The 11,616-nt window shown below is 37.7% G+C and overlaps 1 protein-coding gene across 1 annotated transcript; it reads right to left on the bottom strand.

Annotated features, from left to right (window-relative positions):
• Positions 1-6,828: 6,828 nt before the first annotated feature.
• On the bottom strand, positions 6,829-11,270 carry amn (amnion associated transmembrane protein). Its single transcript, XM_041966955.1, is given in 4 exon segments — positions 6,829-8,457; positions 8,459-8,522; positions 8,524-8,581; positions 11,252-11,270. Coding segments are annotated over 4 exon segments (1,593 nt in total). The 3' UTR covers positions 6,829-7,005.
• Between the last annotated feature and the right edge of the window lie 346 nt (positions 11,271-11,616).

The following is an 11,616-nucleotide window of genomic DNA, read 5'->3' as shown; positions in this document are numbered from 1 at the left end:
CCTCATATGAGAATGCTAGAAATCTGTGATATGTAACTGATGTATGTGAGAGTATGACGCAGTTGGGTGTGTTGAGGTGTAAAGAGTGGGGGGGTATAGAGATTATTTATTTATTAAAACATAAAATATTAATACAACATTTTCAAATAAAAAGAGAATATTTTAATACATTAGTACTTTACAGTACAGCTTTACAAGTCAAAGAACATCCTGTCCATGTTGCTGCCTGTTTACAGTGACAGCTTTTTAATATTTTTTTTACTTTTGTTTGAGGGAGACAGACAGACACAGGGCAGGGTGGGCCTCTCCAGTCAGTTATGCAATGATACACAGTTGCTGCTTGCTCACAAAAAGCAAACATCATTATTCCTCTGCGCTGCATGACATGAATCCAAGAAGCTGCTCAGTAGAAGCTCTTTGCCTCTGATGTAACACTGTCATCAAAAGAAAACAACAAAACTCTCCCATAATGGGGCTCTTAGCAGTGCCAAAAGATCCCGGTGGAAAAAACTCAACACAATAAAAATAAAAAAGGTATTAGCTAAACCATGATCCATATGTTTAAAGATTCTGAATCAATGATAGAGTCCTTCCTGAGAGGATGCTTTCCTCTTCATATTTCTTCAGTCTGCAATGTTTCAAAACTAAGTGCAGCTGGACACAGAGGAACAAGAGGAGCAATGCTATGGGAAGGGGTGAAAATGAAAAACATTTTAGTTGGCTAGACCCATAAAACTTTAGGTGTAGTTCTTAATTCTTTTGTTATGCACTGTCGGAGTCTGTTTAGAAAGCTGTAGGTACAAAGAACGCATTGTAAATTATAAAACAATGTTAATAAAGTTTAAATTTAAGGTGACAAGTGAAGTGCTCAAACATGGCGACTCTCAGCAGTAGCACTAAGGACAACCTGAGGGAGTGTCGGCACAATGTCAGCATGAAGCAGGGACCAGAGAGTCCTACAACTTTGGCATCCATCACAGTGGATTGTCACAGTGCTGCCTCAAGATGTAATGTGTGACTTCAACATGGATAGCCCCAGCAAAGCCCTTAAATCCTGTCTGACATGTCTGGTCTCCTACTGCAAGGACCTTTTCAGACCGTTATCTAGAAAAAAGTCAAACTTCAAATTAATGATTCTCAGACATGTGAGGTTCATCGGCTTCCTCTGAAAAGCTTCTGCTTCAACAATGTCTGCTGTGTGTGTATGCACTGTGAAAGTCAGGACCATGATGGATACACTACTTAGGGGAAGTATGCACACAGACTGAGGTCTCAAAAACAGAAAAAAAGAAGAAAGAAATATGTACAACAGTTTATTAATTAAATGAAATATATAGAGTCTGGGTTAAGCTCAACAAAAAAACAGATACTGCACTTAACTGATATTTAGTTTTATTAGTTTTATAATGGTATCTAATATGTATCATGTACTTATCTGAAGAAGAAATGTTGCATGTGTTTCTGTTTGTTTGCAATCATTTGTGGACTGAGCTGCAGAAAAGATGCCTCAGCCTTTGAGAAAGTATTAAAAAAAAACTGCAGACCATTAATGAACTAATCAAGGTAATCTTGTGAGCTATGATGCAATTTCTCATGGTTAACTGAACATGTTTTCACTTTCCTCCGTCTTCACTGCAAGATGTTTGTGTTTTCATTAAACAGAAGATCACCAGGCTGTGGTGAGGAGGTGCTGGAAGGTGAGCAATAGGCAGCTAATATTATATTAAATTTATGCTATAGAAGATTTGTTTGGTAGTTTAAGAATTATGATTCTTTAGGTTTTCATCAAGTGAGAAATAAAATATAAAAAGTTAAGATGACAGAATCTCTACACTATGGGGAAAGACAAAATTACTTACATCATGGGGTTTCTTTGATTGACATTATTGTATGTAAGTAGAGAAAATTGCACAGTTCAGTGGATTTCTTGGGTAAAACGTTTCATACATGGGATTAGTACAGGATGTTTTTTAAGAGCTTATTTTGAATGCAGGTGTGTTGGCAGTGCACGAGGCTTTCCAGTTATTTAACACAGACTAGTTTTGGATCAGGGAAATAAATTAAATATTCTTTCAGAGGTAATTAATCACACCATTAACCTGAAAGATATTACATTTGTTTGTTTATGTCTGAAGATTTAGGACATTTGTTTGTTCTGCCATTACCCAGGACTATGCAAAGTGGACGAAAGGAGTAGCAGACATAAGTGCGCCCACTGTGAATCACCTACACTCATACAGTACATAAAAGCAGTGGCTGATATTACACAAGAGATGTGTGACTTGATTTTCTCTTCTTACAAAGAAAAGAATTGCATAATGTGCAAAAACAGTGAGCTAATTTAATATATTTTACCTTAAATATTGAATTTTATACAGAGAAAACATTGTCTGGTAGCCTTCTTCCTATACTGTGATGAAGGAATATCATCTCTGAATGTTTGCTGGTCCACTTTAGTCCAAAATTAATTAATATTTATCTCAGTATGTTAATGCTCAAATAATAAGAATCTATCTTACAAATCCATAACCCTGAAATCATTATGACTTTGAGGAGTCTGATATTTGTATTGATACAAAGAGATATGCTCTTGGAACATTTCTTGAGCTGAAGAAAGCGTTTGACACAGTCAATCATTGTCAGGAAAAACGTGGACCCATATGCAGGCTTAAGAGGCAGGAGACAGATCAGTGTCTGTATAAAGTTTAATAAAGGTAAACTTAAACTACATAACACAAAACACGGACATGGCATGGAAAAACTAACAGAAACTAGGAAACACAAACAATGAACTGGCAAGGGAGGAACTGAAAACAATGGCTTAAATACATGAAGGAATTAACGTGATACAGGTGAGGTGAATGAACAAATCAGACTAGGTGAACTATGAGCGGAAACCAAAAAACACAGAACATGAGCCTAAATACAGGAAACCAAGAAAACTGATAACTTAACAAGAGCTTAAATACCAAAACACAAAAAACAAACAAGACCCAAACATGAAATATTCAAGTAAACTAAGGAACAAAGCCAGAATCATCAGTCATGACATATTTCTTTAGAATGGAGAAGTCTGTCTTTGGAGGTATTGTTCTGAACACGTCAAAGAGCTATTTACCTAACAGGCAACAGCTTGTACAAATAAATCAGTAGAAGTCTAGACTGAAGAATATTACATGTGGGGTACCTCAATGGTTAGTTTAATGGTCTAAAAAAAATGTATTATGTATATTAATGATATTTGCAAAGTAACAAACATATTCAGGTTTGTGTTATTTGCAGATGACACTAATATTTTTGTTCAGGTGTGGAACTGCAGCAGCTTTGGATTTGGGCACAAAGGAACTACACAGACTGAAAACGTGGTTTGATATCAATAAATTGTCATTAAATTTGAATAAAACAAGTTTTATGCTGTTTGGAAATCACAAGAGAAATGCTGAAGTAAAACTAATCATTGATAATGTAAATATAGAACAAGTTAATGAAATTAAGTTTCTCAGTCTGATCTTAGACTACAAAATCTGTTGGAAAACACACATTAATTATGTTCGGGGGAAGTTGGCACGGAGCATTGCTGTCTTAGGAAAAACAAGGCACATGCTAAACCTGAAAGCTCTGTATACCTTGTATTGTACATTAATTTTACCATACATTTACAGAGGTGTGGGGAAATACATACAAAAGAGAGATCATACAAATGAACTCTTTTTAAAAATACCAGCTCTAAACTGTCCAGATTTGATTCAGTTTAAAACAGCACAAACAATATTCAGAGCCAGAAATAATTTGCTTCCAAATAATATTGAGAATTTGGCTTCAGCAAGAGAAGGGAGTTATGATTTAAGAGGGAAGCTGAATTAAAAAATGTAGTGTTTCAAAACAACAAGTATGTGTGTTTTAGTGTCGGGTAAAATTATGAAACAGCTTAACAGATCAATTAAAGGAAAGTAAAAACATAAACCAAATTAAGAGAAGGTACAAGTAAAAATACTGAATAAATATAAGTTTAAACTTGAAGAACAATAGTTTAAAAAACGTTTAACAAAGTTTAACACAAATTTGAGTAGCGTAAAAGAGTTGGAGTTGGAGTGTACAGTGTATTGTATAAATGTGGCAGGGCACCCTTGGTGCAGATGGATCCCCTTCTGATGAGGTTTCCTCATTTGTCCATCTGCACCTGGCATCATGTACTTTGAATTTGAAGGAGTGTTTGTGCGTGTATGGGGGGTGGGGGGTGAGGGTGATTGGACGGGAATGTTTTTAAATGTAAGGCGCTTTGAGCCACAATCTTGTACGAAAGGCGCTTTATAAATAAAGTTTTGATTGATTGATAATGTTTCTTGTTTATTTATTTATTTATTTTTTACCTTGAGTACAGAAGTGTGAAGCTGTCACCCTAAATAAAAAAAAAAAGAAAACCGGGACTTTATCACACTATAACCTGATAGTTTTATTGTAAAAATGTGAAATGTATTACATTATGACATGAATTTTATTGTAGGAACATAAATCAAAGTGACCTGTACCGTATGTTGTTGCAACCTATATTGGACCAAAATACATTTTATGGAAAATATTCCCATCAAGCAGAAATGTTTCGGTTATTTTTTTGTCAATGATTAATTGTTCTGCTCTGGTTTATTGTTGTATAGAAATGTGGGACAGGTATGAGCAACTCGGCACGTCGCCTGCCTGCGCGCAGTGAGACGGTGCGTGAGTCTGTTTGAGTTGCCATAGTGTGTGTGCTGCTTCTAGTTAACATGTACAAGTGACTATGCCTGTGAAATGAAATATAAAATGAAAATTATAAAGGCTATATGCACCGCTTCCACTGGGAGAAATAATCTGCAGACACAGAGGCGTAGTGCTGTCTGCTTTAAGAGTGCAACATCAACAATATCACAGTGCCTTCCAAGCTTCACCAAATCTCTCCAATGAAGTACAACTTCATCCCATTTGGTAAATTAGGCATATCTAGGCATGTCACATTTATTATTATTTTTTTTTTACTCTATCAATCTCAGCTGGGAAATTTTTTGTCTGCATTTAACCTCTCCTACTTTCTAGGAGCAGTGGGCTGCCAGGCCAGATTCCAGCACCCAGGGAGCAGCTGGGGGTTAAGGGCCTTGCTCAAGGGCCCACAGTGGTTTACTTCAGTTGCCAGCCCAGGGACTTGAACCCAGGTTCTCCAGACCCAAGCCCTTTTATATATGTTATATTCTGATGGCTTTTTTTTTTCGTTGTGACTTATAAATCAGACAGTTTCATATTAAACTGCATTTCACTGTTGTAAGGAGTTTAACCTTTGACCCCAACACCACTCATCATTTCTTGCAAATAACGAAGGACAAGAGGACATGAGGACCAACACCAGCCTCTGGCAGCACAGCTATCCAGACCACCCCAGCCAGTTTGCATACTGTCATCAGGCCATGACTTCAGAGAGCCTTTACTTAGCAGCAGCTGCATTAGCTGGAATGATTTTTCATGGTGTGTGGGAAGAAACAGCCATGGTTTCTCTACCTGGCATGCTGGTGTGGAGACAGCACTGGAAGTCACCGATATTACCAGGATCGCCTTGTATCTTGACATTCATCACGGCACTGTGTCTTTCTATAATGTGACAGGTCTTATGATGCTGCTTCACACACACTCGGTTTATAGGACCCCTGTATGTCACAGTCTGGCTGTCAAAAAAAGGCAATATAGTTTCTTGTTATGCAAAATGATGTATTAGCTAACAAATTACCAGCTGCCTTCACTTTGAGCTTGTAAAAGTGCTGCATTACACATATTTGAGGTTACATAACAAGATAAATACTGTACAAGAGGTATATTATTCCACATACATGTGATAAATTAAATTTACTAACATCTAGTGATAGCTGTACAACATATACATAAGAACCCTGAGAAGAGGGTATGTCAGAAATTTACAGCTGGTTTAGCATATTTACTGCTTTTAAATGTGATAGGAATGAGGGAGACAGTTGTTTGTCTTGCCAGTTTATTTAGTCATTTAAGGCTTTGCTATCTGTCAACATTTTACAGTCTTTACATTGCTCACTGCTAAATCTGTAAGAACATGCTGTTCATGGTCCCCATCACCATAAAAATTATGTAAATATGGTGAATCAATGTGTATCAGTTCTGTATGCTCATGTTAAATTGTTTTCCCATGTTTTAAGAAAAATATGTTGCATATTGCATTTCCAGATGTCTTAAATCAGCAGGTCCAACTCTATTTCAAATTCCAAATCAAGTTCTAAAAAAATAACAACATGAGTGACAGATTACGCTTCCAAAAAAACACCAAATGTTGTCATCGAGGCCTGTCCTAATATTGAAACAGCAGAACAGATGGAAAACATCCAGGATTTTCCCAGTCTTCCCCATAATCCTAATGTGGGGGCTGTGAGAGAATGTGTCCACCATGTGGACTGTGATCATGTTTTTAAGGAAGATTTTTTGCACATTGTTTTTTTGGATGTCTTGAATTAGTAGGTCAAATTCTGCAAGATTCCAACAAATGTACTTCTTGGAAGATGGACCAGAATGCGTCACATCCAAGTACCTGGAATCTGGATTTCCCCAAAGTAAAATACTGATGGAATCTTATTAATGAACAATATACAACTTACTGTTGGATTCATAAAATGAAATATGAAACTGTTTTATTGAATTTGTTAATAATATCTACTATTTCCAAAAGTTTAAAGTCACCTGCAGAAAATGTTTTACTTTGGAAAATATGAATAACTACTTCTTGGAAGCGGACTTACATAAACATACACACACACTTATTGAACCTGTGTTATGCCGGTTCTCACATGTATACCAGGCACAGGAGTGTGTAAATGTTTACTCAGGCTTTGCTATCTGTCAACATTTTACAGTCTTTGCTTTACTCACTGCTAAGAACATGTTATTCATGAACTGTTAAATCATTGTGTTAATTCAAAAGAAAAATGAACAAATCAGTAATACATGTGAGGATCAGCTTTACACTGTAAAATCTGTTTCATTTTCATCATAAAGTGGATTTATAAAGTGCACTCCTGTCTGAGTCATAGAGATTGAATTATGTTCAGTTCCATATAGACCAGGATTATTAGTCATCATTTCAGGTTTATCAAACATAGGGTTATCAAATCCCTGGTCGAGAGGCCCACCGAGGTCTCCAACATCAGCGTTTTTCTGCAAGTGGCGAAGAGATGGCATGGATGGCATTGAAGGCATGGCAGGCATTTGAACAACACCCTTACGAATCAAAACAGCTAAGGTAGCAATGAACGTTATCAAAATTAAAACTCCAAACACAACTCCAACCACAACCCCTGCATTTCCTCCAGATTGTTTGCTGCTGTTACCCGAGGAAGCTTGAAATTCAGTCTCTGTGATTCCCAGTTTAGAGCCATGAGAACGAGCATCCTTTGTTATGTCCTGGGCCAGAGCTTCTGACAGTTTCCCCCTCTCGCCATCCAGAATAACAACCTGTATCACAGAAATTGCACCAGTTGGGATAATCCCCATTAACCGCTGTGAATGAAAAACTTTAGACATGCCCAGCTGAATGGACTGGTACTGTGGCAGGATAAGAAAAAGGTGACGGATTCGTTCCCTGTAATTCTGCAGGTTAAAATTGGCAGCATAATGGATGGTAACAATGGCACCACACACTTCACAGCAGTGTCCTACAGGTTGGAGAGGCTTCTTACAGCTCAAAGAGGCACATGTTACTGTGCTACAGATCCGCTCATTGTTTACAGAGTTCCCACAGTCACAGCCAGAAGGACTACTACAGACTGGGTTTCCAACGGTGACAGCCGAGGACCCATGAAACTGCAGTTGGCCTGAGTGTGAGCTGAGATATTGAGAAAACTCAGATTGACTTTCAAACACCTTCCCAAGCACAGAGACAGATTTAGCTGGGATACTAGACTGGCTGGAGCTGGTGTCCACACGGAAGGAAGACAGGTCTTTGAAAACAACATCATCATATTGACAGGGAACACTCTCCTCATGGACTGAAAACAGGAAGTTTCCATTTTGCAGGTCATCTAGGGTTCCAGCTGCCTGCCACAGAGCTGGATTAAACCACTGAAGAGACTCTGAGTCTTTGAAGTGGGTAGTTACACCTGCGCCACAACCAGGGTCTTGTCCACTCACAGCGTAAAAGCCGGCCCCTGAATTCAGTATGAGCTCTCCGTCGACTGGCAGTCTCATCTCCTGCACAGCATGCGTGGTCTCCACAAACACAGACAGTTTTCTTTGAGATGGAAACTGAGCTATGTCACTGCCACATGGAACATCTCCTTTGTCCCAATTAGTCTTATTCTCATAGTTGGTATCAGGTATCCACTGTTTGTAAAGGGCATTTGTTGTCCCAACAAGACAGCAGAGCAGGATCACGTCTTGAGTTTTCAGCATCTTGACTGTTTGTGACGAGGCAGAGGGAAAATGGTGTGACCTTTGCTTCCAAACTTGTGACCATCACGAGCGCACATTGCTTACTGTTAAAGTTCATGAGCTATAAACAACATTGCCCTGCTCAAGCAGATGACCTGTAAAAGATTTACTTGTGCATGAAAACCAACATTAGAAAAACATGTTTTATAATGAATCCAGTATGCTTTCCCTTACTTTTGAACTGGGATTCATAAAGTAATTATTTTTGTACGTTTCCCCCACTTTTTAGCCAGTTACTAAGAATTAATCTGTGCAGTCAGCTCTTGTTGCATGAAATAATCACTGCTGAGGGCTTTTCATTTAGAGCTATTAAAAAAAAAATAAAACACTCTCAACCTCATTTTAGATTAGGGCGTGTATATTGCCTTTGAATACACACATAGTATGATGTACTAGTAAACTACAAATTGGATTTTAATGCAATCCATTTAATTCACAGACATAATAGAAATTAAATTAAAAGTGCAACATCAGATCGTTTAGTCAAGTTCATAGTTTAATTACTCTGACTGTTGTATCATAATATGATATGCTAAACAAGCATTTCAGCACACACATATCAGAATAATAGTCATTAAGTATAGGTCCCCATCACCATAGAAATTATGTAAATATGGTGAATTAATGTGTATCAGTTCTGTATGCTCATGTCAAATTGTTTTCCCATGTTTTAAGAAAAATGTGTTGCATATTGCATTTCCAGATGTCTTAAATCAGCAACATAAGTGACAGATTACGCTTCCAAAAAAAACACCAAATGTTGTCATCGAGGCCTGTCCTAATATTGAAACAGCAGAACAGATGGAAAACATCCAGGATTTTCCCAGTCTTCCCCATAATCCTAATGTGGGGGCTGTGAGAGAATGTGTCCACCATGTGGACTGTGATCATGTTTTTAAGGAAGATTCGTTGCATATTGTCTTTTTAGATGTCTTGAATTAGTAGGTCAAATTCTGCAAGATTCCAACAAATGTACTTCTTGGAAGACGGACCAGAATGCGTCACATCCAAGTACCTGGAATCTGGATTTCCCCAAAGTAAAATACTGATGGAATCTTATTAATGAACAATATACAACTTACTGTTGGATTCATAAAATGAAATATGAAACTGTTTTATTGAATTTGTTAATAATATCTACTATTTTCAAAAGTTTAAATTCACCTGCAGAAAATGTTTTACTTTGGAAAATATGGATAATTACTTCTTGGAAGTGGACATACATAAACATACACACACACTTATTGAACCTGTGTCATCCCGGTTCTCTGTGGTGTAACATGTACACCTGGCACAGGAGTGTGTAAATGTTTACTCAGTTATTCAGCTTTTCAAGATTGTGCACGTTCACGAAGAAGAAAGACACACCCACCTTCACTGCTAAGGCAGAAGACACTACTGTGGACACCGCAATATTTTCAGTGTCAACATGTAACACAAGAAATGCTTCTTCATCTGTGACAGAAAGCTACATTTTTTTTCAAACTCCAGAAGGAATCATCAGCTAGACAGAAATGGATGGAGTTTGTTTTTGGGAGCCAGCCACAGAGTTGCACCAACATTTGTATTTTTGACCAATATTGTGCCATAAAGTGATTGCATGGCAGAAACTGATTAGATGGTACTAGTAAGGTACTAATTGGCCAGTAATTTGGATGATATAACTCTTAAAATAAATCAGACCACTTTCATGTAGATTCTGCATTTTTTTTAAAAAGAAATGTACTGTAATCATTAATGTTCAAAGTCATGAACACAGAGGAAATGAAATTTTATTAATCAACACATAAATCATGAACTACCTGGACTTTACATACTGAAAATAAACAGGCAAAAGGCAAACACATGAAGCCTAAAAAGTAAAGCAGCAAAATGCCTAAATATCATTTCTGATTACAACGCCTTTTCATCCACAGCTGTAATTAATCAGTTAAAGCACTCGCAAAAGCAGACTTTCTTTGTTAATATGGACTTACTGTCCTTGCATTTAAGTGATATGTCGGTTTGGTACTGAGAGGAACAGCCACAGGCCAGAGAGAGAAACTGAGCGGTAGGACGTATATATATATATATATATATATATATATATATATATATATACATATATATATTTATATATACATATATATGCAGTGCTTAAAACCGTGTGGCTATCCCTGCTGTGCACAGACAAATCTTCCTCATCATCCTTTTTCTCCTCACTATGATGGGGATGCTGTTGCCAAAAAAGTCAATTACCATCCAAAGACAACCAAGGTGGGCCTGTATGTCTCAAAGGTGGGAAAGCTTAATAGCTTCTGGCCCTTTTTATATTCTGTATTATTTCTTAATTACAATACTGTATTGTATTGCAACTGGACTTATTGTCACGGTTTCTGGGTTTTGGTGGGTGTTTTGATCATGGTTTAGGATTTTGGTTTTTGTCATGTTTAGTTCGGTCTTGTTCTTGGTTTATAGTTCTTGTTATGTTCATGCTTTAGGTTTCAGTTTTGTCATGTTTGGTTTTCCCTCTTGTGTTCCTGTGATTTCTGTTCTGCCTCATTAGATCACCTGGCCTGATTAGTCATCCACTTCACCTGTGTCTTGTTACTCCCTCTGTGTATAAGTACTCCTGGTTTTCAGTCACTCATTGTCAGATCCTCATTTGGTCATGTGTGGTTTTTGTTCACTGGAGTTATTCCTGTCATGTGTGGTTCCCTGTCTTGAGTTTTGGGAAATAAACCTTGTCACCTGCACCAATTCTGCCTCCTGCCTTGACTGCCTGCATTTGGGTCCTCACCTTCCCCGACGTCCGCCATTCATGACACTTATGCTATCTGGCTTTCTCAGTCTCTGGGGTAGTGCACTCTAAAATGGGTTTTTTGAGCTATAAACAACACAGCAATACTTAATTGTGACAAAACCCACCTATACTGTTATATATTTTTTTCTATAAAAACAGGATTTTGTAGGTAAAAAATGGGTCATAACGTACTCAATAGGGTTTAACCAGATTCTGTTTTTCGTGATGTAGAGCCATAGTTTGTGCTTCTCTACCATCCATCCATCCATCCATTTTCTTCCGCTTATCCGGAATTGCGTCGCGGGGGCAGCTGCCTAAGCAGGGAAACCCAGACTTCCCTCTCCCGGGCCACATTCACCAGC

The sequence above is a fragment of the Melanotaenia boesemani genome, chromosome 2 (genome assembly GCF_017639745.1).
Source record: "Melanotaenia boesemani isolate fMelBoe1 chromosome 2, fMelBoe1.pri, whole genome shotgun sequence".
Classification (NCBI taxonomy): Eukaryota; Metazoa; Chordata; class Actinopteri; order Atheriniformes; family Melanotaeniidae; genus Melanotaenia; species Melanotaenia boesemani.
Note: the sequence above shows the minus strand (reverse complement) of the source record. Positions and strands in the feature narration are given on the sequence as shown.